This window comes from Delphinus delphis, chromosome 21 (assembly GCF_949987515.2).
Source record: "Delphinus delphis chromosome 21, mDelDel1.2, whole genome shotgun sequence".
Classification (NCBI taxonomy): domain Eukaryota; kingdom Metazoa; phylum Chordata; class Mammalia; order Artiodactyla; family Delphinidae; genus Delphinus; species Delphinus delphis.
In genome coordinates, this window is record NC_082703.1 from 23,275,414 (window position 1) to 23,302,834 (window position 27,421).

General features: G+C 43.9%; 1 protein-coding gene across 1 annotated transcript in view; it reads right to left on the reverse strand.

The window, feature by feature from the left end:
* Positions 1–21,247, reverse strand: part of LOC132417747 (uncharacterized) — a 53,326-nt gene extending 32,079 nt beyond the window's left edge. The window contains exon 1 of the mRNA XM_060001519.1: positions 21,121–21,247. Coding sequence (XP_059857502.1) covers positions 21,121–21,247 — 127 coding nt within the window. The remainder of the gene's footprint in view (positions 1–21,120) is intronic.
* Positions 21,248–27,421: the final 6,174 nt, after the last annotated feature.

The following is a 27,421-nucleotide window of genomic DNA, read 5'->3' on the forward strand; positions in this document are numbered from 1 at the left end:
AGATCGCAGACAAGTGTTACTCCAGCCATAGCTAGAATTAATGCTTTCTACGAAAATCTGATTTCTCTGTTTTCCTCCTAACTCGGAGAACTCAACAACAGAGATTTGTCGTCCATTTTCTAAATCACTAACCCCCGTAAGTCTGTCCTAATCAATTCCATGGGTAAAATTAAAGAACAATATATTGAAAATAAACTTACTTGGTCATGATTTTGGTATAATTCAGCATCTTTACGAATCACCTAATACCTATACTAATATTACTACATGGTTCGAGTTGGGGAAAGTATTGCAGCTAAACAAAACGATGCCGTGGTTCTGAATATGGTCAGACCAGTCCAAACACTGTGGTCCCAGAAACGGAAAATGCTTCTCTGCTTTATCATGCATTAATTAAAAGCTAAGTGCTCTTTCAGAGTTTTGCTTGGTGGCCCAGGGATCTAAGTGATTACCACCTGCATTTGATGAGTCAGACTCTAAATATTAAAAATGTCCCCGCAGGCAACATCTGTTTCTCAGATCTGCCCTTTTGTGGCTACAGAGTTGAGCCATTCGGGAGACTCAGCTCCCCAGGCTCCTACCCACCCTGTCAGCCCTCCTCTTCAAGGGATAATCCTTCACAGAGGTTGCCTCTGCTCTAAAAGGATATGCAGGGAAACCTGCAAACGCACAGGCCATGGAGAGATTCTCAGAGACTGGGGGTCACTGAGGCTGTGGGTAGGCGAGCTGATGGATTGTCTCCATTTCTCCCCCAAACTCCTTCTCCATCCTCCTCTATCTTGCTCTCCACCCAGGAGCCTGACTGCCATGGGTTGCACCAACAGCTGCCTTGCCCTCTTACTTCCAGTTAGATCTGGCCCAGAAATTGGCAAGACAGGGGAGGCCAGGAGGAGAGAGAGAATGGGGTATTTATTCCCGCAACAATTCCCAGCCAGGCTTCGGGGTGGGCAGTAGTGTGTTCCTCTCCCCAAGGCCACGGCCCCCCTCCAGGGCCCTTTTCTACAATGGCAGGTCTTGCTGGGTTGGTGACCACTCCCTTCCCTTGCTCCTTGCTTCTTCAGAGAGTAGTACAGGACTCTGCCGCTGCTACCCCCGGGATGCTTCACTACCCCTTGTTAGATTCTCTTAACGCTGCCCCCTCCTTTGCAAATACTCCTGCATAAAACTTTCTTCACTTACCCCTTTTGAGAATGCCATCCATTTCTTTCCAAGATCCAATGAGTTAATAGGAGTTACCATGGGTGAGTGGAACCGGGAAGAATTGATAAAGTGTTTAACATTTTATTTTATCCTGCTCTGTATTTGTTTTTTATATTTAAAAATGAGGGGACTGAAGGGAAAGGGGTGCACAAAAAATGAGTAGGTGTTACTTTGATAATTAAACACACACTCTCAAAAAAAAAAAGAAAACTAAGCTAAAATTAAATAAATAATATTATTCATAACAGAAAACACGTAGGATTTTTACCTATTTCTTGTCACTATGGGAAGAAGTTCAAAGATATATACAGTAGGTTTGTTCTAAATGATGTCAAGATTTGCCTATACGTGTGTGTCATTGTGTTATATTGATAAAAATCTGTTTTTTTAAGTCTCTAAAAAATGGAATTCATCACCGAGTATAGACTCATGAGCAAAAGGAAAACTTTAAAATAGCTGTTGAGGAACAAAGAATCACAACTGCATTTAAATGACGTAATATCATACTATTTACTCTTAAAAAATTTACCTTGAAAAATTGAAAAAAATCCAGAAAGATGCATTTGCTAGGGTGTTAGTGAAGCACTGATATTCAGGTGCAGCTAAATGAGATATCCTCCCCAAAACGATTTCTTTTTTTTTTTTTAACATCTTTATTGGAGTATAATTGCTTTACAATGGTGTGTTAGTTTCTGCTGTATAACAAAGTGAATCAGCTATACATATACATATATCCCCATGTCTCCTTCCTCTTGCGTCTCCCTCCCACCCTCCCTATCCCACCCCTCTAGGTGGTCACAAAGCACCGAGCTGATCTCCCTGTGCTATAAAATATGTGTATATTTTGAAAGTGATATAGCATCACTTTCCCAAGCTAATGTTCTTCCTCACTCATAATAAATAGAAAACTAGATCTCTGTGTTTCATAGTGAAGCATCTCAAAACACATGTTGAATGAAAAAAGCAAATTCCATAATGGCTTATTGTGCCACTTCTGAAAAACAAAATCCACAAACAACACTGTGTACTTTGTTTTGTTTTCCAGAAAACACCTATTTATTATGAGCCAGGCACTATGTTAAGCACTTGACAAATATTTACTCATTTATTTTTCAGAGCAGCCCTACCAGGGAGGCTCTAATATTACAGATTTCCTACAAATGAGGAAATGGAGGCCCAGAGAGGTTGAGTTACTTGCACAAGGTCACAAAGCTTGTAGAAGACACTGGGATCCAAATCAAGGTGGTTAGACACCATGGTCTCTGCTCCTAACGTCACGGCCTCCTGTGACTCTGAAGAAGCCAGATGTTGGCCCCAGGATTAGGAAATGCTGAAAAAGATGCTGCCCTGCTTACCTCACAGCTCTGTCTCTATCTCTAGACAAGCCATTGGTTACCCTCCTCCTTTGTCCAGTCACAGATCTTCTAGGATAGATATTTGAATGTCTCCATCCCTTTGAGAAGAATACTGGACAGTTGGCAAACTCCTACTGTCCGGAAAAAATGTCATCCTTTCTGGATTCCCATTTATGTCCTCAGTAACTACGACTGGCTGTGGGCAACTGGATTTCTGTTCTCTTACCAAAAGGCTCCGCTGTGTTGGAAAGAACACTGAACTTGGAGTCAGAATATCTAAGGTTGGGTACTGGCTCCACCACTTAAGAGCTGGTGATGTTGGAAAAGTTACCTGGACTTAGGGACAAAGATAGCTGACTGAACACATCTTCCCCAAATCCCACTAAACTTCAGTAAAGAAGAAGAATCAATACTCTTTTTACACAGGGGAGAAAGCATTGTTCTTGTTTGTTTATTTGTTCATTTTAAGGAGGAGTCTTTCATTATCACTCACCAAACAAATGTTTAATGAGTGCAGCACCATTGGAAAAGGGGCTTTACACTATATTGGAGATAGAAGACCAATATATCTGAAATAAAGCAAACATTAAAGATGATGAGGGCTTCCCTGGTGGCGCAGTGGTTGGGAGTCCGCCTGCCGGTGCAGGAGACACGGGTTCGTGCCCCGGTCCGGGAAGATCCCACATGCCGGGGAGCGGCTGGGCCCGTGAGCCATGGCCGCTGAGCCTGCGCGTCCGGAGCCTGTGCTCCGCAACGGGAGAGGCCACAGCAGTGAGAGGCCCGCGTACCGGAAAAACAAACAAACAAACAAAAAAGATGATGATATTACCTTGCCTGATTGTATGGAAGAGAGTATGGTTGCTTTGAAATTTCAGAACAAGAGATCAGTGAGGACTGAAATGGTCAGAGAAAGTTTTGTGATGAAAAGGAATGTTTGCTAGGTCCTAAGGAACATGGGTAGCCTTACATGGACAGGGCAAGATATTTCTGGTGAAAGAAACGTGATAAGAACACAGCTTTGGGCTTCCCTAGTGGCACAGTGGTTGGGAGTCTGCCTGCCAATGCAGGGGACACGGGTTCGAGCCCCGGTCTGGGAAGATCCTACATGCCGCGGTGCGGCTAGGCCCGTGAGCCACAACTACTGAGCCTGCGCGTCTGGAGCCTGTGCTCTGCAACAAGAGAGGCCGTGACAGTGAGAGGCCCGCGCACCACGATGAAGAGTGGCCTCCGCTCGCCGCAACTGGAGAAAGCCCTCACACAGAAATGAAGACCCAACACAGCCATAAATAAATAAATTTATTAAAAAAAAACACAGCGTGCAGCTAGGTCGGTGAGGAGGTGAAACCAGTTCATCTTGGAGAGTCGTGCGTCTTCTCTGCATCTCTACGCCCTATATATCCACCCACCCACCATCCACCAGCACCTGGCAGTATACAGGTCTTGGCCAACGTTTTCCAAAATGTAACTCAAGACCGGGAATTGCATTGGGTACTATACTACAGACCTTCTTGAAAACGAGGTAGTGGAATTTGGACCTGATTCTAAAGGAAATGACTAAATAAATGTCTTAACTGGGGATGGATGGTGTCCTGTAACTACAAAATGCCCTTTGGGGAAAGTCAGTCCATAACACACAACCACAAGACAGACCACGGACCAGGAGAGTCTCAAGTACGTGTCATTACAAAAGAAACTGGTTCTGGAAAGACCTTCCTTGGATCATATAAAGGAAGGAGCAAGAAGCCCAGTCTAGACAGTGGCCAGAAGAGCCAAAACAAAAATCGTCACACACTCGCACGTTAGTGTTGTAAAATCCTCAAATCAATATTCTCCGACCGGACTGAGCAGAAATGAGTTGCTGCCCATGTTCAGAGTTACCAAAACATTCACCTAATAGGAATCTTCTTTTGGAGAAAAGAACTGATTATTTTGACTTAAAAAAAAATCCTTATTTATTACCAACATACCTACATTTTTCTAATCGTTTTGGTGCTGACCTTGTCGACCACAATATAGTTATACATCAGTTCCTTTAATGTGACCATTATAATACTGCTAACCTAATATAGAACTTATTCACAGAGACAGAAAACAGAATGGTGGTGATTGTTCAATGTGTAGAGATTTGGAAGATGAAAAAGGTTCTGAAGACGGATGGCAACGGTGGTTGCACAGCAGTGTGAATGCACTTACGCCACTGAGCTATATACTTTTAAATTGCTTAAAAGGGTGACTTTTATGTTATGTACATTCTTAATTAAAATATACATTTAAAATTTTTTGGAAACTTAAGTCTCTTCCTTTGGAAACTGGAAAGGTCCTGCTCAGGCCATCCATAGAGTTTTAGCTTATTTTGAACGAATCCCATTTGCCCTTTGTTAAAACCCAGCAAGGCAGTGGCTCCCCGGGCAGTGCTGTGGCCACGCCCAGATTCTCCTCTCGCCCCTGGTGCTTTCGTCCACCTACTCTCTTATACCCTCCATCCAAGCTGACTATAGCATAGAGCTCAAGAAACTCTTTGTTTGAAAACCTCCATATTTTCTGCCCCAAAAACTGGGTCATTAGCTCTGCAAGCATTCTCTTGGACCTACCGTCCAACCTGCTTAAGCCTCTGTCTTAATTGCACTGAAGTCTGTTTCCTCCCTTCTTCAGACACTTGCCAAAGCCCTCACTTGCCTCTCGCCCTTGAAAACAAACCACAAAATAAAATTTTAAAAAAAGCCTGCTACACTTTATTCCCCTTGCGTTGAAATCTTACTACACCAAATTAAAGTTCAAATCTTTGTGAGTTCATGGTTTCATTCAACAAATCTTACTGCATGTCTGCTAGTGGCAGGGATTGAGTTTAGCACTGAGCCTGTAAGAGCAATTAAGACACAGTTTCAGTCCTTGTGAAGTCTGTGGTCCAGCGGAGGAAACACATAAATGAACAGGAAATTACAACCAGAGTAAAAATGCAACCAGACGAGTAAGCAGTGGGTAGGGTGAGGGGCACACAACCCAGCTGAAAAGATGGGAAGAAAGGTATTTTGGGAAGAGGGAACAGCATGGGGGTAGCCTAGAGGAGGCGGCTAAAACAGGGAGTGTGAGCAGGTAAGTATTCCTCAACATTCTAGCATCCGTGTGCAGAATGGGAAATGCAGGTTCTGGATAGAACTGCCTCTTTGGTTTCCCTGTGAAGTGGTATGGCCCTGCCTTAGGAGATGAGGGCCCCAAATTAATTTTTCCAGCTTTTCCTGTTCAAGATGTCAAAAGAACCTTAAACAGCATGAGAAAGGCCACCCCTCATCTTTCTTTCTTTCTTTTTTTTTTTTTTTCCACACCTCATCTTTTGAGCTTAACTCCTGGAAGATACTCTGCTTTCAGGATGATAGCAGATACTGGATGTCTTCTTCCTTTCCCTGTGATTTTCTTCTTTCCTTCACACTGGGTAGAACGACACTGAAAATAATATGCATTATGTGAAAGCAACCTGAACACTCAGAAGTATGATCCAAGGGTGAAGGGTGAAGAGTCACAATTAATAGTAGGATACGTTGCCCAGTGGAAGGAGCAGAGTCTGAAACCTTGGGTGTAGCCTCTCTTCTCTGACGTCTGCGACCTGAAGTAAATTTGACAACCTCTCTGCAGTGCACCTTGTCATTTTTCCCTGTCTTGCACTCTATTCTTAAGGAAACGTTCATCTCTGACTACACACGCACACGCACACGCACACGCACACACAGATATATATACAGGTAGCTGATGCAAATGTGGAGGTACGTTAAGAAACTTCTTTAACATAAGTGGTCATTGTCTAGGTAATCAGTATACTGTCCTTTTAATTTTCCTGAATGTTTGCAAACTTTGATAATGCAAAATTTGGAAACATTTAATCTTCTAGCCAACCTTTACTCTGTGATCTGTGGCCTTCCCTTTGTTCAAGGCTCCCGTTCGGGTCCTGGGTATTTTCACACCCCCTCTTCCTCCCATGTGACCATCTGCTCAGAAATGGACAGCCTCCCATTTCCATGTTGCCTTCACTGTCAACATGTTTATGCCACCTTCTTACCTTTTCAAAGAGCATTTATCTCCCACTGTGGCGGAAAGGTTTTGTGACTTCCTTCATGGATTTCAGGATGAGCATGTAAGAGAGGAAGGCGGGGTGGCGAGGGGGATGTCTTCCCGGAGCCCAGAAGGCATATCACAGAGGCCAGGTCCACCTGTCTACACCCAGGTTGGCACAGCAGTGTCCCTGCTTAAGCCACGTGTCTCAGAGTGGGTTCTGCTTTAAACTGGCTGCTGTTCTGAGCTCTGTCCCCTCTCTGCACCACCCACTGCTCCTTTGGGAAGTTAGGCCATTGCACCAGCTGGGGACGGGGCTGACCCTCCTGGGCCGCATATTAAGCACGTGGATTCCTGCGCCCCACGCCCTGGTGCACATGGTCTGCGAGGCCAGAAACACCGGACTGGGTGACCTCCAGCACTCCCTTGACCCATAATACACCGTAAGTTCATGACAAAGCAGAGTGGGTTGTGTCCTCATAGGAGCATCTTTCCCTCTTCTCCCCCCACCCCACTCCCTCATCCCCAGTTCATTATTCACAGTGTGGACGCAATCCCGATCCTATCATCCCAAAGCGATGGCTCTCCTGGCCCCCGCTGATGTGTGAGCCTAAAGCAAGGAAGTTCAGAAGAAAAGTGGAATCAAGGCAGAGAGTCTAAAATCCAGAAGCATTTTTTTTTCTTTTTTGGTCATCCTTGAAAATAAAACAAAATTCCTCAGCTCTCTCTCTCATGACATTAAAATATACTTTATAAGCCAAACTGCCTTAACTATGGTTTAAGAGGTATTTTCCTTTGTTCAGAACTCTCTTTTTTATGTATTTTTTGAGACAAGCTTTGTCAAAGCACATTTCAGTCTAAAAATATAAATACTTTCCTTTAGGAAGTCACCGCTCCCTTCCCCTCACATATTTGAGGAAATACTGCAGATCTAGTCATGATTCTTTTTTTTAAAAAAAGGAAACCCAACCACAAAACAAATCCCTTTCCAGCATTTTCATGGGAGCCTATAACAGTTGAAGCCAAAATGATGGGAGATGGGTGGCGGCCTCTTTCCCCTCCAGGTCAACCGCCCCCCCTTCCGTTTTCTTTGGGCTGAATGTTAAATAAATCTAAATGAGAGACAACAAAGGTCCTTTTCATTCTGGGGACAAAGGAAAATGCAGGATTTAGACCTGGAGTTTTTGTCTCTTCCATCGGCTGAATGAGCTACAGGAATCTGTGTAATAATCCTTTGCAATGATCCTTCTTCAGAGCAGACGTAAACGCTGGGCACCATCTGACCAGCTCCAGCTCTGACCCCTCTTTCTTCCCTGACTGTTCCCCTGCCCTGACTTGTCTGGATTATGTGATTATCATGAGACCAGCCCCCCGGGGAATCTTTGAAGACACCCTGACTGCCTTCTCTTTGCTTCAGCACATTTCCAAGAAAGGACACAAGCAATTTAGAAAAGCTTTCTTTCCAACTGAGTGATGCTTGGGCCCCAGGTCCACACACCTTGCTCTGACGGAGGCGTTAAGTCAGTACAACGAGAGGTTCCAAGGGGCCAGCTCACCATTAGCAGTGGAGGCAAACCTGCCGACAGAAATGCGTATCAGCTATCAGAGAGTTTTATATTCAACTGGAGGAGACAATTATCAATAAGAAGGACAGTTAAAAGAATGTGAGTGCCATGAACTGCTAAAACCTGTGATATCACCCGAAAGGGTGTTCAGTTTGAGGTGAGTGTTTGGGGAAGGCTTTATGCAAAATAAACAAAGCAGAGGAGCAGCTAATGCTGTGGGCTCCTCAGGAGCTTGGGTTTGGCACTTACGAGCTGTGGGAACCAGCGAAAAATACTTAACCTATTTCTACCTTAGTTTCTTCATCTGTAAAATGGAGATAATAAAGTGCTTTTCTCAGAAGATTGTAATAAGTAATGCACACACATATTTATACTATCTATGTATATATATTTATGTTTAAAGCTATTTTCCTACTAGAATGTAAGCTCCATGACCACAGGGAATACTGATCATTTGTTGCTTGGGTGACTGTACCGTGTCAACTTAGCTAGGCTGGAATGGCTTTCCCAGCATCCTCTTCCCCGCATATTTCTGGGGTGGGTTTGACCACAAGAGAAATTTGCATGATATTTGGAAGTCAAAAATGAATCCTCTGCCATATTTTCAGGCTCTGAAGGTCAGGTGCAGGGCCCAGGCGTCAAGTCAGCTCACGCGTGTTGTCACTGGCACGCCTGGTGCAGGGGGCAGTAGCCAGCCTCGTGCTTGTCCATTTCCCCACAGACCTCCCTGCTCACCTTCTCTGAGTCCCGGGCCAGGCACGGCTCCGTGGTGAAGACCACCGGCTTCTCCAGCAGGTTACCTGTGCTAGCAGGGCTGCGCGCAGTAGAGCTACAGAGATTCTGGTTTGTTCTCGTGGGTCACGATCCGCCTGTGCTGATCCCATTTCCTGTCTAGCTTTCCTGACTCACTGTTGGTAACCTAGGTTACCTAGGTAACCTGTGAAGACCTCAGGCTCATCACTCGATGCAGAGGCAACAGCCTTGCATGGACTCTCTCCAGCAGCTTGGGGAAGCTCTAATTCCTAAAACAAATCCATTATTCTGCATTACTTACAGTGATCCTGCTTCTCTAACTGAATCCAGCTTATGTGGAAATTAGTACCAGAAATGGTTCCAGAGAATGTGTTCTCAGATCCAGTTCTAGGCTATCTGAAATTAGTCCTCTGATCTGATTCAATTGAAAGGTATTAATGATCCAGAATTATTAATAATAACCAATAATGGTAGTCCATGAGATGCAGTGGCAAAAATTACTTTAATTATTACCTGCAATCAAACGTCCACAGAAAACAAGACTTCGGGTGACTAAGTAGTTTCTTCAATAAAAATCACTTTATAGACAATGAAGAAGTGGGGAAAGAAAATGATGAGCTCAGGGCTTTAAATCCCCAGCTGAATGTCTGGGTAAAGGATGAGAAATATTCTATGATTGCCCTAAAAACAAATAACTTTTTTCTGTAGTTGCAAGGCCAAGATTTCTGGAAACCAAGCCCAAAGTCCAATTCAATTGAATTCCCAATCTTATCTCTTTTGCTAAAGTTAAGGCAATGATTGGAAAGGAGTGGGACCCTAAAATTTGAGAAGGAGACATATAGGCGTAGTCAGTATGGCTGGGGACCTTGAGTTCCCAGATTCTGTCAAGTCTTCCATGCCAGTAGAAGAAATTCTTTCTCCCATGTCTAAGGAAGTGATTGTCCTTATGCCAGAAGATCATGCAGTGGTCTCTTCCAAGGCCTTACAAAAGACTGGTGACCCTCTGCAGGGTGAACTCATTGATTCTAGACCAGACTCAAATTCCAGCAAGTCCCAACAGATACAAAATATGACCTATGAGGTTGCAATGCACACCAGACAAACTGCAAGATTTTACCAATTTATATCAATAAAAATTGGGGGGACATGTGTGGGAATCCAATAAGGGTGTTGGATCATAGCGGAAGGAGTACAATATTGAACTGGATGGAATTTTTTAATAACAATACATTAAAATGTGTGTTATGTTATATAGATTAAAACAGAGATCCAAGTGTTCTTGATTCAGTGTGTTAGCTCAAGTGGCTGGGAGTGACCCTGACGGTTCCCTTATCTGATTGACGAGTGCCTGGACCCAAAGGTAATGACACTAAAACTTTAAAGAAATAGCAAACAGAAGCTTCTGGTACAGAATGAATGGAAGATGGGAAAAAGTAATACCAGTTTCAGACACATTTAGTCTTTAAGAACGAATGAAAAGAAATGGGTATCATCTTAACCATGTCTAAGAGATTCAACCCTTGTGAAGTTCGTCTCTGCTTTTCACACTAATTCCAAGTCTGAACATCATGGATCATTTTTGCCAAGTCTGGTGTACCATTTGCAATTTGCAAATATTCTTGCGAGCTAAAGTCTGGGAGATGTGGTTAATTTTAATGAGAGATTCTAATTAAACCATTTAGCCATTAAAGCACAAAACCCTTCCTCTCTTTTCTGTTGTCCTTTCTCTCATGGAGTTAGTCCTTTTGTTGAGTCCAGTAAGCATTCTCCCAGCCCTAAGAGCGACGGATTCCACCGGTTCTGTGACTTTCAGTGATGACCCCAAATTTCCTCTCTGTGTGTTAGGGAAATGTGAACTTCTTCATGTCTTTGTTGGCTTTAATTAATATGTCTGGGCCAGAATCCAACAGACCGCATGAGCCATCTCTAAACAAGGAGGAAAATAGAGGAGCCTGAATTCGGTGCCAGCTCTGGGGGCTTCAGCACTCTCCCGGCTCCTGTCCCCAGAAGCACTCCATTCCTCATCAGTTTCAGCAGAAAAAGCCCTCATGGGTCTAAGGAATAAAGAAAAAACAAAAACAGGGGTTTGGTCGTTCTGTAAAGATGAGCATTATGCAAGGGCAAACATAAAGAATTCTGCTCACCAGAATTTTTTTTTTTTTTTTTTTTTTTGCGGTACGCGAGCCTCTCACTGCTGGGGCCTCTCCCGTTGTGGAGCACAGGCTCTGGACGCGCAGGCTCAGCGGCCATGGCTCACGGGCCCAGCCGCTCCATGGCATGTGAGATCCTCCTGGACCGGGGCACGAACATGTGTCCCCTGCATCGACAGGCGGACTCTCAACCACTGCGCCACCAGGGAAGCCCGAGGATGTGATTTAAAGAAACAAAAGCAATTTTGCTGTACAATCAGAAGATCTTGATTTCACATCTGATTTCTCCGTTCTAGAGAAACTCTTACCAAAAGTCAGCTTTAATGCAATGCATATCAGATGCATTTCAAGGAATCCAGGGCTTGGCTAACTTGTTCCCAAACTTTAGTTCGTTTTTTAAGTTGTTTTTTTTTTTTTAATTTCCCAATCCACTTCAAATTCTAAATATTTATGGTTCCCTGAGAGTGGGCCACTGTACTTTGCAGCACTGCAAACTTGAAGCAGCCTTTTTCCCTGCCAGGATTCTAGAGGGAGACAAAAGAATGATATAGAATTCACTGTGGGTGCGTTTGGTCTAAAGAAGTGCTGTTCCTTCCGTGTTGGGGGAACGGTATCCGGGAGCCACGGGGCATCCAGGACCACAGACGCCTCAAAACCTCAGGAAAGTACAGCCACCCAGCCCTCAGCTCCACGCAGCCCCTGCACCCCTCTGCTCACCCCTCACTCTTGACCAGGTCAGTGAGGAAAGTACTAGCATTTCTCAAATCAGATTTCCTCATGCTCACTAATTAACAACAGCAAGACATAATGCGACCAAGTGCATATTGTATGTGTAAAAACTAAACAAGAATACCCTAAAAATGAGAAATGCATAAGAAACAAACACTCACAAAGCCACTGAATAACCCAGGAAATTGACATCCTATCCCTAGGCCTAGTAATTTTCAAACCTACTTCCCTCAAGAGGCCATTTGTAAGGCTCCAATGATAGTTATTTTATCAATCTATCCATCAGGTATTATACATTGAACATACCCCACAGTGTGTAAGGCACGATGAAATGATTACCTGAATTTAAAGTACTACATGCATTTCTTTCAAATGCATGGGATTATCTCCTTATTTCAGAATAAAAATTCTAATTACAAAAAAATTCTGAATTCCAAGATTTTATAGAAACTGTGGCCTTGTAAACAATGAGTGAACCCTCCCAGCCAAAATTCCTTAGGAAGATAATGGTTCACTAATCCCTCCTGGCTGGCATAATACCTTGGGTTTGGCTCATTGAACCAAAAAGATAATTTCAGCTGAGCATCATTTCCTGGACAGGTCTTTTGAGCGAGTAAACCTTTGATAAGGAGTAATTGGGCGGACTCCTTCCATAGCACCCCTGTGCTACTTTATACCTATATTGTATCTGTGTGTATGTGTGAGTGTGTGTGTATTATACACACACACACACAGGCATACTTCAGAGGTACTGTGGGTTCGATTCCAGACCACTGCAGTAAAGTGAATATTGCAATAAAACAGGTCACACAAATTCTTTTGGTTTCCAAGTACATATAAAAGTTATGTTTACACTACGTTCCAGTCTATTAATTGTGCAGTAGCGTTATGTCTAAAAAAAACAATGCACTCCCTTAACTAAAGAATACTGTACAGCTAAAAAGTGCTAACTATCATCTGAGCCTTTAAAGGCATCATCTTTTTGCAGTAGCAACATCAAAGATCACCGATCACAGATTACAATAACAAATATTAATAATGAAACATTTGAAATATTTCGAGAATTACCAAAACGTGACACAGGGACATGACGTGAGCAAATGCTGTTGGGAAAATGGTGCCGATAGACTTGCTTAGTGAGGGGTTGCCACAAACCTTCAATTGTAAAAAAAGGAAAAAAAAACAATATCTGCAAAGCACAATAAAGTGAAGCACAATAAAATGAGATACACTTGTCTATCCCCTATCCTACGCTTAACTAAAATTAATCCATAGCGCCTAAATATACGCTCAATGAAAACAGTCTACGGACCCTCTTCTCAGAAGAAATGACTGCAGGACACAATGGGGTCAGTCAGCGTCTGAGCCTTTGTTTGTTTTGGGGTTTTTTAACATCTTTATTGGAGTATAATTGCTTTACAGTGGTGTGTTAGTTTCTGCTTTACAACACAGTGAATCAGCTATACATAAACATATATCCCCATATCTCCTTCCTCTTGCGTCTGCCTCCCTCCCTCCCTATCCCACCCCTCTAGGTGGTCACAAAGCACCGAGCTGATCTCCATGTGCTATGCGGCTGCTTCCCACTAGCTATCTATTTTACATTTGGTAGTGTATATATGTCCATGCCACTCTCTCACTTCGTCCCAGCTTACCCCTCCCACTCTCCGTGTCCTCAAGTCCATTCTTTACATCTGTGTCTTTATTCCTGTTCTGCCCCTAGGTTTTTCAGAACCTTTTTCTTTTTTGTTTAGATTCCATACATATGTGTTAGCACACGGTATTTGTTTTCCTCTTTCTGACTTACTTCACTCTGTATGACAGACTCTAAGTCTATCCACCTCACTACAAATAACTCAATTTCGTTTCTGTTTATGGCTGAGTAATATTCCATTGTATATATGTGCCACATCTTCTTTATCCATTCATCTGTCGATGGACACTTAGGTGGCTTCCATGTCCTGGCTATTGTAAATAGAGCTGCAATGAACATTGTGGTACATGACTCTTTTTGAATTATGGTTTTCTCAGGATATATGCCCAGTAGTGGGATTGCTGGGTCCTATGGTAGTTCTATTTTTAGTTTTTTAAGGAACTTCCATACTGCTCTCCATAGTGACTGTATCAATTTACATTCCCACCAACAGTGCAGCAGGGTTCCCTTTTCAACACACCCTCTCCAGAATTTATTGTTTGTAGATTTTTTGATGATGAGCCTTCGTTTTAATGCCTAGAAGAATCTGCATTTACACAGTCAATTTCCTCCTATTCCGGAGTGAAACTTTCGAATTCTCCTTTGTTGAATCCTGGCATAAAAGGGGCCGGAGGTTAATGGACTTGAGAATCCAAGGCTCGGTAATATAAGAACTGTACATTCCATTGTCACTTAAGCTTCTACACGTTATCAGACTAAATAAAAGCAGCAAAGCCTCACTCATCTACCATCCAACTCTATGGCAAGCGCATAAGTGGGAATCGGGAAAGCAGAAGAGGGGCCTCGTGATGGGACGGAGATTTCAGGCACTGGAAAGACAGTGCTTGGGTTAAAGAGAGAAGGACAGAGAGAAAGATGGACAGACAGAGCATTGCGTAGCCATTCCTGTTAACCTGCAAAGCAGGCAGCCCACATTTTGTAGAGTATATTGGAGGGAAGCAGTCTTCTAAGGAAATCAATTAATAAAACTTGTATGCTTCAAGGCCTTGATTTGAACAAGTACACAGAGCTGTGATTAGTGATACGAGCCTTAAAGAAAAAGGAAGAATTTGCTGCAGAAAAGAAGAGCCAGCAGCCCAGGGACAGCGCAAAAATGTCAGGCGCTCTGGGCGGCTGGGACGTGGACCATGCCCTTAGCTAGGGCTGAATTGTTCTTAGCTGATCCCTAATTACAAGGAATAGGAAATCAATATCAATACCCAGAATTGTTTATATCCCTGTCCAAATAAGCTATGATATTATCTCATTATGTTCAAGCTTTCTCAACAAGTTCAAAGACAGTCAACTTTTAGAATATTGGCTTACTTCTGTGTGCACTGTATGCAATATAATTTCAAGAGAAGCCCCTCGGTCTGTTATCAAGACTGTAAGGCTAAATCCTACACTTACAGCAAACTTGGAGCTCTGGCGTTCCAACTCACAGAAGTAGAAGTGAAAGAGGGTTTACACAAACATAAACGCTAACATCAGCGAGAAGTGACAGATAGTAACAATAAAGAGAAAGAAAACAGGTAAACTCTAAACTGCCAACCCAAGTATCAGAGAGTGCAGCAACACTTCAAACCCCGTCACACGTCTTTGTGACAGACAGTTAATGGCCTAAGTCTACCAAAAAAGTACAATTGGAATTAGTATATTTGATTTTTTTTTTTTTTTTTTTTTTTTTTACAAACCCTTGTGTCGAGGGCTGACTTTCAACAGATCGCAGCAAGGGAGCTGCTCTGCTACGTACGAAACCCCAACCTAGAAGCAGGTCGTCTACGAATGGTTTAGCACCAGGTTCCCCACGAACGTGCGGTGCATGACGGGCGAGGGGGCGGAGTATATTTGATTGTTAAATGTCAAAAATAAGCAAGGAAGTTTGGAAATATTTTGTGCAAAGGGGTTATAGAAAAACAGAAACTTGGCTACCTAGAGCAAGTGGTCAAGAGATGTGGACAAGTTGAGATCTACCCTGTGTTAAATAATGTCTCCCTGAAATGTGTATCACCCAGAATCTGTACACGTGACCTTATTTTGCAATAGGGTATTCACAGATGTACCCAGGTTAAGATGAGATCCTGCTGGATTAGGGCGGCTCAATGACTACCATCCTTATAAAAAGGGCGGCATTTGGAAACAAAGGCTTGGAGGAGAGAAGACCGCATGAAGACAAAGGTTGAGATTGGAGTTATGTTGTCCCAAGCCAAGGAACCCCGAGAATTGCCAGCAACCAGCGGAAGCTCGGGCGGCGAGGCAGGATTCTCCCTTAGAGCCTTCAGAGAGGGCGTGACCCTGCCAACACCTTGATCACACAGTTGTAGCTTCCAGAGCTATGGGAGAATACATTTCTGTTGTTTAAAGCCACCCAGTTTGCGGCACTTAGTTTTGGCAGCCCCAGGAAACTGCAACAGTTTCCTATTCTCCCTGGTTCATGCCATCAATTGAGACCGTTGCTTTTGAAATACATAAACGTCATTTGTTGAGTGATTACCATTTTCCAGACACCATTCGAAGCACCTTGCACCTGGTCCTTACAATAAACCTCTAAAGTGGATATTGTTATTATAATGTAAGAAAATTTTGTGTATTTTGAAGCTCTGTTGTTACAGATGAGAAAATGAGGTAGAAAAAGCATCAGAGGACTTGCTCAAGTCCACTCAGCTAGTGAATGTTGAAATAAGAAATGGCACTCAGGCAGACTGGTTCCAAAATCATGCTCTACGGCCCGTAGGACACACTTTGGAGGCTAAACCATCCAAACCGATTGTTTTCATAGAGTAAACGGTCCAGATAATTCACTTAGCTTCACTGTGGTGAATTCAGGTCAAACGTTGGCAAAATGAAACATAGTGAATTTTCCGGCTCATTTGGTTGATCTCTGCCGCCCGTCTTCTACTCTATCAGTATGGTGCTTGCCAATTATACACTGACCATGCCATGCTATGCACTGGTGCCTTTGCAATACTTAGTCCTATTTCCTGGAATGTTCTTCCTGGCTTTGGCATATTTTAGATCGCATCTTATATTTCAAGTCATAGCTCGCATGCAACAATAAATGAATATGCATCTAACAACAGAGCTTCAAAATACACGAAGCAAAAACGGATAGAACTTAAAGGCTACAGATGTGTATTTTCATTGGAGACTTTAACACTCGTTAAAAAGGGAAGTGGGGCAAAAGAGGTGTTCCCTCCGCGCGTAATTCAGGAATGCCAGAACATTGTATTCTCTTTTCCTCATGTCCTCCATACATATTACTCCTGGTTCACTGGTGCCTGAAATTCCATAACTTATTGCTTTGGCTTATAGCCAGGAGAAGGGAAGGGACATAAACTTCTTCTTTTCTAGAGCTGACTATGTGCCAGGTACATTCTTACTTATTCTCCACATCAATCTTACACATTGCACTCTTTTATAAAAGAAAGAACTGAGGCTCAGAGAAGTTAAGTAATTTTTTCAGGGTCACAAAGCAAGTAAATAGAAGAGATTATAACTGAGCCCGAGGTGGGTTAACTCTAAAATCTACTACTCTAGGCTAACATTTATGTTGGCCTAGCGCTGCATTGTCTCTGTCTTATTTAATATTTACGCTCAGAGTAAATAAGCTTATCAGGGCAAGACCATTATAAATATTTTCAAATCCCCATCGCAATAGGAGAGCAACATTTAACCAACGTTCCGACAATATTTTCAATAAAATTAGGTGACACGGTTTACTCTGCTCTGGTGGTCTGGGTAGGACGAAACCACCACTATCCACGAAACCTACTCACAATCTTTATAGGTTAGGAAATGTGTGAGGATCTAAGGGAAGATGAGAGGGAGTTCTGATGGTTTAGGAGCCCGTGGTGTGCTCGTAAGTTAGCTCTCAAAAACGTTTAAAAACCACCAGAACAAATAAACAACAAAACTCAGAAACCAACTTGACCTGTAGTGTTTGCTGATCTTCAGGGTATAAATACTCCACCATAGTTAATGTCACTGGCTGCAGATCTGGGGAGAGCTGACACAGTCAAGTCTGGCAAGAATCTCAGCTTTAGAATGAGCCTTAGAGCCACTGCTGAGAGCCTTAGAACACAGACCTTGCAACAAAAGCTCACCCTCCCGAGAGAGGACCCTTCAAGAACCCCAGAAATGCTCCATAAAAACTCTCTCTTAGGGACTTCCCTGGTGGCTCAGTGGTTAAGAATCTGCCTGCCAATGCAGAGGACACGGGTTCGAGCCCTGGTCCCGGAAGATCCCACATGCCACAGAGCAACTAAGCCCGTGTGCCACAACTACTGAGCCTGCGCTCTAGAGCCCGCGAGCCACAACTACTGAGCCCCCGTGCCTAGAGCCTGTGCTCCGCAACAAGAGAAGCCACCGCAATGAGAAGCCCGCACACCACAAAGAAGAGTAGCTGCCGCTCACCACAACTAGAGAAAGCCTGCGTGCAACAACGAAGACCCAATGCAGCCAAATATAAATGAATGAATTAATTTTAAAACCCCCCCAAAACAAAAAAAACCAAAAACTCTATCCTAGGAGGAAAAACTCTCTCCTACCCTGAGTAAAAATCTTCTAGTAGTAGAATGAATTGATCAGGTCCAAGCACTGGATATAAAGAAGATACAAAGGAATAAGATCTTATAACTGTGGAGGTGAATCCACGGAATGAAGTACTTTGAAGTGACATGACAGAAGGCACCTTGGTCTAGCCCCTACTCCCTGCATGACAATATTGCTTTCAAATTATAAGAAAACCCATCTTACATAAGTATAAACATTAGAAAAGAAATGTAAATCAAATATGAAGATATTTTAAGGAAAATGAGAAAAAATGAACTAAATACTGCATTGGCAGATAAAGAGGCATACCAGAAAAACATGGCCACAAAGCAGATTGAGAAATGTTTCCTAATGGAAAATGAACTAACAATAATTATAAAAACTGTAATAAGTTACAGAAACATGACATAAATATGACATATGAAAGTTCAAAAATAAGACAGTACCACAAGAGGGATGTGTCAAATGAGAGTCGAGCGAGCTCAGGAAAAAATTAAAACATGATATTTTATGAACTAAGCCTAAGCTAGAAGTTACACAAGAAAAATTAGACGTCACAGAAAGCATAACAAGGGAGATTGAGGTTATAAAGGAGGAAATTAAACAGAAATAAAGAAAAAGATTGTTTATAAAGGTAGATGGAGAAAATAGGCAAAGAAAAATCCAACAGTGTACAACTGGAGTTCCTGAAGAAGGAAACTAAATCAGTAGATCAGAGCAAATACTAACTTAAGAAATCTGTGATGAGATAAAAAGACACTTGAGTCTATATATTGAATGGGGTCAGTATGTACCTGGGAAACTCAACCAGAATCATGCACAGTGAGATGCATTCTAATTAAGCTACTGGAATTGAAAGATAAATTCATTTCGGTCTCCAGACACAACTCACCACCACCAAATATCAATTTTTTGATGGAAAAGAGGACAAATTTGCAATGAAACTCTGTTCATACAAAAACCTGCACAAGAATGTTCATAAAGACTTCATTCACACAAGTCAAAACCGGAAACAACTAAATGCCCTTCAACAGTGAGTGGTTAAACAACCAAGTACATCTGTACCACGGAAGTCTACTCAAGGATAAAAAGATATGAACTATCGATACAGGCAATAGCTTGGATGAGTTTCCAGAGAATTTCCGGAGAATTATTGTGAGTGAGAAATGCCAGTCCCCAGTGGTTACAAACTCTATGGCTTCATTTATATGACATTCTCGAAATGACAAAATTATAGAAATGAAGAACAGACTAGTTGTTGCCATTAGGAACCACATGGTGGGTAGGAGGTGGACAAGGTTATAAAAAGTCACCATGAGGAATCCTTGTGGATATGTGTCTTGAGTGTGGTGGTGAAGATATGAGAAAATTGCATAGAACTGAATACACACACACATATATATGCAAAACACAGTTAAAACTGGGGAAATCTGAATGAGATTGGTAGATTGAACCAATGTCAAAATCCTGGTGTGACATTGTACTCTAGCTTTATAAGATGTTACCTTTGGGGACACTGGTTAAGGGTACACAAGATCTTTCTGTATTATTTCTTACAAATGCATGTGAATCTATAATGATCTCAAAATAAAAAGTTTAATTTAAAAAGTGCACTGCTCTGAGCTAACCAATGTTTCAAAATCAGTCAACATAGAGGAAATTTCGATGACGAGGATGATGGTAGTCATGGTGATAGTGGTGATTATGATACTAATTACCATTTACTGAGCTGTCAGTGCAGGTTCCAAGAGAACTGAGGCTTCCTCTTAGTCGCCACTGCACCCCAAAGACTAGCACAGTATTGAATAAATATTCATTGAATAGCTGGTATTGAGCAAATACTGGTGGAATAAATGAACCAATTCTGCAAGATACCTATTATTATTCTCATGCTTCAGATAAGAAAGCTGGGACTTAAAAAGGTTAAGTAATACCCAAGCGTCACACAACTTATAAAGAGAAATGTTAGGATCGGCTGATCACAAAGTCTGCTATTAATAACGACGTCAGTCTCCCAAAACGCTAGGGTAAGTTCCAATAAACCAACATGAATGCGCTTCATTTTGGTGTCACCACTTTAACTGCCTAGCATCTCTCTGCTGAATCTCATGACTATTCTTATTTATAGTGATGCATCCTCAGCCCCCCTCCCTGTCTTCTTGTTCTCTGCGCATCCTTGTGAGAGATTATTATTAGTGCCACTGCGTGTGAAGGGAAAAGGAGACTAGTTTACGTGTGTTCAGAAAACCTACCGATGACTAGAGCATTTTTTAAAGCATGTTAGATACTTTAGGAATTTCCACTAATTTCTGAGAATACACTTAGGAATCACCTTATGAATTTATCTTATTCCAATTTAAGCTGCCCACATAAAAATCTGCGAATGGATCCGCTGTCAGGCATGAGAAATAGTCTGAAAATAATAGGTCTGGCTGCTTCGGGGAAAGACTATTTAGGAAACAAACTCCCCTGATGTAAAGAATAAACACTGGAAGTAAATGCTCCAAGATGTGCAAAGTCTTTATCATTAGGTAATGAGATTATGAGTTCTTTTTGTTTTTCTGCATTTTTCAAGTCTTCTGCTCTGCATGTATATTACCCTTAAAAATAATATAGTAAAAATAAGAAAATGAGTAGTCTAGGTAAAAATTTTACAAATTTTTTAATTAAAAAAAAAGAGATATTCTGGTATAAACCTATCTTAGCCCAGGTTGTCTAGAAATCAGAATGAAGGACAATGCACTTGTGCTAACACTTCATCGGGGAGAGTGATCACGGGAAGGAGAGAGAACAAATATTATAAGAACAGTACTGAGCCGTTCAGAAGCACAGCTGATTCTCCATCTTATGGGAGGGCTTCAGAGGGGCTGAATAAACTAATAGATGTCTTGAAACAGTCCATGGGGGGAGGAAGAGAGAAGAATTTGTTCATCACTGCCATCTCTCATCTGCCAAAGTTTACCCTGCAGGATGTTAAGTCCTCATCTCCTGGGGGAGTCGGTATCTCCAAGCAACCAGTGGGAAAGCAGACCCCAAGACACTTGTGGCAGACTTCTCCCACCAACCCCATCCCCCGCCACCTGCAGCCATCAGCCTCAGCGGCCTGTTCAGGGCGACAGTGAGTGTGGGCTCCATGAGGTTCCCAGGGGTCCCCTGGCTCTGCGGCAGGAGGCCAGGTCGCAACAGGAACCCCCAGAGCACCACCATGGCGCCCTGGCCCAGTGAGCAGGTAGACGCCCACTTGCCATTGCTGTCAGCGCGAGATAGTGGCGAAGCTAGACAAGCTGCCTCCAGAAAAGATGGCGCTTCCTCTCGGGGAAGGCAGGCTGATCAGGACTCAGAGAACAGGCCGGCTCCTCATGAAGGGCGCCCAGAATACGCTGTCAATATGTGCTGTCTGGGCTTCCCTGGTGGCGCAGTGGTTGAGAGTCCGCCTGCTGATGCAGGGGACATGGGTTCGTGCCCCGTTCCGGGAAGATCCCACATGCCGCGGAGCGGCTGGGCCCGTGAGCCATGGCCGCTGAGCCTGCGCGTCCGGAGCCTGTGCTCCGCAACGGGAGCGGCCACAGCAGTGAGAGGCCCGCGTACAGCAAAAAAAAAAAAAAAAAAAAAAAAAAAAAAAAAAGTGCTGTCAAAAACAGTGCCTCTTTGGGCCTTCAAGGGGGAAACATCAGAAAGTGAAAAGTTCTAGGTTCTATGTATCCGTGACTCACATCCTGATGCCTTCATTTTGATGAGTAAAAATTTTAAATCACCCTAGTTTTTACTGCAGAGAAAATAAGATACAGCAAAATCTTGCAGGGAACTTTCACTGGGATACGGAAATGACACGGCCCAGCTGGATGTCTCAGGGTAATGCTCTGATTCACTGGTCCCAGCATCTCTCCTTCTAGGGCATTCTAGGGACCACCAGTCACAAAATTCAATGTGGATGGAGCTGGGCAACACGGCAGTCCGACCACGCCTTTTGCCGTTCCTTGTATCCATAGGGAGGCGACCAGGACTCCAAGTTCAGGACATACAATTTTCTTACAAATTGGGGTCCCGAAGACACAAGAAAAAGAAAAACAGGACGCGGGAGGGAGAGTGACGTCTGCAAGGGCCTCTGTCCAGCTCCTCCTAGGACTGTCCTGCTTTACTGAGGCCTGGGGCTGGTGACTCCGTTCTTCATTTTGTGATGATGAAAATGCCAAAAAAACAAAAAACAAAATATCATTACAATCTGCATCACATTTTACCTTTCTAGAAGAGTCCCCCCTGCCCCAAAGACAGCATTTTCTACTGTCTAGAGCTTTCACTGGGGCACAGGACACAGAAGCAGAGCTTGCGGAAAGACAAGAGGACTTTGCAAAGGGAAACAGAGGCCGGTGCCTCTGGTGTCTGAATTACACAAATTACATCGGTCCCTCGGCCTGCAGTGTCTGATCAATCTTCTCTTTCTCACTTTTTGACAAAGATCGCTGGCATCCTTAGTGTGGGTTACCGATGTTCCGGTCACTCTAACACTTACGGGGAGCTGGAAATGAGAATAACGGGCACAGTTGGAATCATCTGGGTTTGGGTTTCGGCTCTTCCATGCCTCAAGATTTTGTTGGGATGGGACTTGGAAGCTTCTAGGGATCAGGCGTGGCTGTGGCCTGTGGGTTTCGTCGTCATTCAGATGAGCCCATTTTTTTAGTGAATGAGTGGATCCGTAGTGGGCAAATGACAAATGGGCATGGGGTGGGTGAGGAAGGTGTTCTCCTGTATAGATGTAAAAGTGAGAAAAAAAAAGAAGAGGGAGAGGGAGAGAGGGCAAGAAGTAAGAAAGAACAGGAAAGAGAAATCTCAAAAACTGGGAGATTGCCAAAGAGTAAGTCTGTAGTTTATCAACATATGCCATAAATATTTACCAGTCCCTTCTAATGCGTCAGGAATGGTTCTAGGAGCTAGAGACAGATCAGCGAAGGAAACATGTCTTTGGGGCAGTTACAATCTCGTGGTTCCACTGGAAGGCCCACTTAGGATTCTGTGGCAAGAAGGAAGCTATTAGGTCTTGTTCAGTTAAGACTTTGAAGCTCTTCGGGTCCCTTTGACATCATCCCCTAGTCGGAGATCTAAATCGAGATCTGCTTCCTACAATCTAAAAGCTGAGACACGACAGAGAATTCCCCCAGCCATAGAGGACTGGCAACTGGAAGAGAGCCAGGTCAATGAACATGGTGTCAAGCAACAGATCAGAGTCACCAACATCCTAGGGAACCTTCTGGGAAAGAGAAAAGCATCATGGTTATAACTACAGCGGCGGCTCATCTGCTTCTTCCTTGAGTAGCCGCAAAACGGAATCTTCAGAATCTCTCCAGGAATCCACACGGGGGCTTCTGGGGGCGTATATTGGAATCGTATCACCAGGTGTGCCCATCCATGGACTCTCTTCCCACTGGTGCTGTGGTACTGTGGTTTGTTTTTTTTTTAATAACATTTGTCATTTTTTCTTCTTAGAAAAAACCCCATTTACTGCTGAAAACACTTTAGAACAGATAAGTAAAATGCAGAAAATTAAAATCATCTATAATCCAATAACCCAAAAATAGAATTTGGTGCATATACTTCCAGTCCTTTTTCTTTGAGTATGTATTTGTGTTTTTGTAGTGTTTGTTTTGTTTTGTCTTACAAGATTGTATCACACACACTGTTTTGTACCTTGCTTTTTCTGCAACAGTATAGAGCAGCCATTTTTGTTTGTTTGTTTGTTTTTGTTTTTTTTGCAGTACGCGGGCCTCTCACTGTTGTGGCCTCTCCCGTTGCGGAGCACAGGCTCCGGACGCGCAGGCTCAGCGGCCATGGCTCACGGGCCCAGCCGCTCCGCGGCATGTGGGATCCTCCCGGACCGGGGCACGAACCCGTGTCCCCTGCATCGGCAGGCGGACTCTCAACCACTGCGCCACCAGGGAAGCCCTAGAGTAACCATTTTTAAACGTGATTTCACCAGGGAGGAGGGCCCTCCTTACAAAGAAAGATTTGTCTGTTGGGGTTCAGGCCCCACTTGAGAGTTCTGCAGCTCTGCCAAACCAAACAGAAAAGAAAGAATGAAGGAGGGACCTGGGTCTGGCAGCCCTGGCATATAAAGCGCAGGTCACTCTCCCTTCCGGGCGAGGACATTCCAGAGGCACCTGAGTCCACTGCTCTCATCCCCCGGCCTCCCTTCCAGATACCAGCCACCTTCTTCTGGACACAGAGCTTCTCCACTCTTCTCATCGGCATCTGAGGTGGGTGGGGGTGAGAGGGGCTTGGGGATGCCAGGGTGTTAGGCCTCCGGGGTGGAACGACCCCCGCAGACCCCAGACACCTGCAAGTGGCCTGGAGGTTCTGAGCTAGACACATCCTCTGTCTTTCCGGACTATGATTCCCCCTGCAAAGAAAAGGTAAAACTGATACCGCTTCACCTCCTAGGTGGGCTTTGCAAAATCCTTAGAAGGCGTTTTGCATTAGCTGTAGAAACTCGCTGTGGAGGCCTCGCTGAGAGCGGCATCCTGCCCGCTTTCTGGAAGTGGCTGCACCACGTTTAAGCGAGGGGTGATCGCCGCGGGGTGAACGTCCATCTCAGAGGCGCTGGGGGCCTGTGAACTCCTTCAGGCTCAGCCCGCTGCCGCTCCAGCCGGGAGCCGGGTCCCCGCATGGAGGCAGCGCGTGCCCAGGGAGATGCGGGGATGCGTGGCAGGGAGCGTGCGTGCAGAGTCCAGTGCTCGCCCGCCCAGCCAATGTTTCTGCCGGTCATTCCAGCAGGTACAAGAAAACCTTTTTGCTTGCTTGTCACAGCTGGGTTCCGATTTTAAAACATAAAGGCTCCTTGTCCTGAAGTCATCCAGCCTGTCTAACCACTTTGGAAATTTCTTTCTGCTTCGCAGAACCTGGAGTCAGTCATCCGACATGGTCCTGGCTAGTGAGCCGGAGTTATTCTTGCACAGAGCCTCGAGCCTCGAAGGACCAGCCTTGGTTTTCGTTTTCTATGAGGGAGGGGGAAGCAACACTGGAAAGGTCCAGCTTGCCCAGAGCGCTCAGACACACTTGGCTTTGAGAACAGTAAACATTCTGCTACCTGATAGAGGAGGAGGAATGATTAACCTGAAAAGTGAAGCATTGTGGTTAATGGTTGTAGGTGGGAACGGGCACAGGCTCCCTCCTTTGACCAAACTTTGATCAGGCTCCTCCGAGCACCTCTGCTCAGCCAGGCCCGACTTGGGCTTCTTTCCCAGTCCTTGGAGAATCCTGTTTGGGCAAGAATCCTGCTGAATCAGTTTCATGGAAATCCCCACCTTGGTACCTGACCACCCTGGGCTGCCTTCAGCCAGAATTCTGTGGAGTTGGTCTAGCAAGAGCCCCCTTACCCCTTAGGTTTTCCCATCCCCGTTCCCATCTCGGTAATTTCCCATCCACTGACCCCCGCCTGCACCTTGCCTACAAATCCACACTTGCCCCTGTCGGAGTTGGAATTGAATCAATCTCTCTCCCCTACAAAACCGCATTGCCATGGCCCCTCTTGAATAAGTCTGGCTAACTGTCTTTAACAGGTGTCCTGAAATTTTTTTTAACAGTATCTGTGTCTGTGTTGAAAGCTCCATCATGCAGTGATTACCGGTTTTCAAAGAATTCGTATAAAATCCATTTATTAAACATCATGTAATCACTCCTCCGTGTCAGGCTCTTGCACTAATTCCTCAAGGGAATCACTTGGAACATCTCTAATATTGATTTGAAGTGTGTGGTTGGCAGAGGTCTGCAGGAGTGGATGTCTGACACCAGTCTGTAGAAGTTTTCTTGTTGGTCTTATCCTTACAGCTGAAGATTCCTTGTCAACTTTACTTTTCAAAGCAGAAGCTCTACGCAGGTGAGTACAGGCATAGGATCCCTCTGTTCGGAGGAAGCCAGATGGAGGGTGCTGGGTGTCCTTTAGAGAAGGTGACAGCTGCCGCCAAGATGTCAGAAGGCCATCACACCAACCTCCGTGTCCTGCAGCCTTTCATTCACATGATTATTTCATACGAAGGCGGGAGAAAAGGAGAGGACCAACAAACCAAAACGAAAACCAAAGCTCTTGAATAACACGAGAGTTAGTGAAGTTACCACTCATTATCCTGAAAATTATAAAGAGAAAGAATCAAGTTATTAAAAATTCTCTCTCTCCTCTAGGAACTATATTTTAGGGTAATTAAATAGACCTAGTAGATGAGGGGGAAAAAAGCTTCTATATAGCATAATTCCAGCCAATAAATGCAGGACAGTATATTAAAATTACATTTTGCAACTTCTAATAAGTAACTGATTCAGACAATTGCCACTGATGGATGTTCAGCTGAACCTTATAATAAAGGGGTTAGGCTGTCATTCTCTAAACCCACTGATCCATCGTAGCATGACTAAAGTGAGGCAATCAGACCTGTGTGGCAATAGGATGTGTAGCATGTCAACTATGAGATATCATTACAGAAAAAAAGCAGGGGCGGGGGCTTTCCTGGTGGCGCAGTGGTTGGGGGTCCGCCTGCCGATGCAGGGGACACGGGTTTGTGCCCCGGTCCGGGAGGATCCCACATGCCACGGAGCGGCCGGGCCCATGAGCCATGGCCGCTGAGCCTGTGCATCCGGAGCCTGTGCTCCGCAACGGGAGAGGCCACAACAGTGAGAGGCCCGTGTACCGCAAAAAAAAAAAAAAAAAGCAGGGGGGAGGCAGGCAGAAAGGGACTCAGACAAGCTTTGAACTGTAACAGTCCACAGGAAATCCAGGGGACAGAGAAACAAGCCAAATGACACCCTGGGGCAGCAGTCAGCCAACACCAGGATGGGGAATATTTTACAAGACGCTGACTGCATGTCTTCAACAGGTCAATGATAAGGGATAGAAAGGAGGAAGGGACTGTTCTACATTAAATGAAACTCAAAACAGACTTGAGACGTAATTAAATATAATGATGGACCTTGTTTGATGCTGATTCAAACAAACCAGCTGTAAAAAGACTGCTGAGCCAATCAGGGAAAATTGAACATAGATCGTGTATCAGGAACCTTGAAGGAATTACTGGTAATTCTGAGATGTAATAAGGTATTGTGGTTATGTTTATAAAAAGTCCTTTTATTTATGGGTGAAATTACATAAGGGGGGAATAGATGTGGGTGCAATATCATGTAGATGGTAGATGGCAAAGTATGAATGGCTACAGAGCTGAGTACAAGCATGAATGTGTGCTATTGTCTCTACTTTTGTGTATGTTTGAAATTTTTCACTATAAAAATGAAATAAAATGAAGGGTAGCGATTAGAAGTAGAGAAAATATTGCAAACGTACTCTGAGCAACTGGTAAGCACTCACACCTCTGATAAACGCATGAACTATCACAGAGCTCCTCC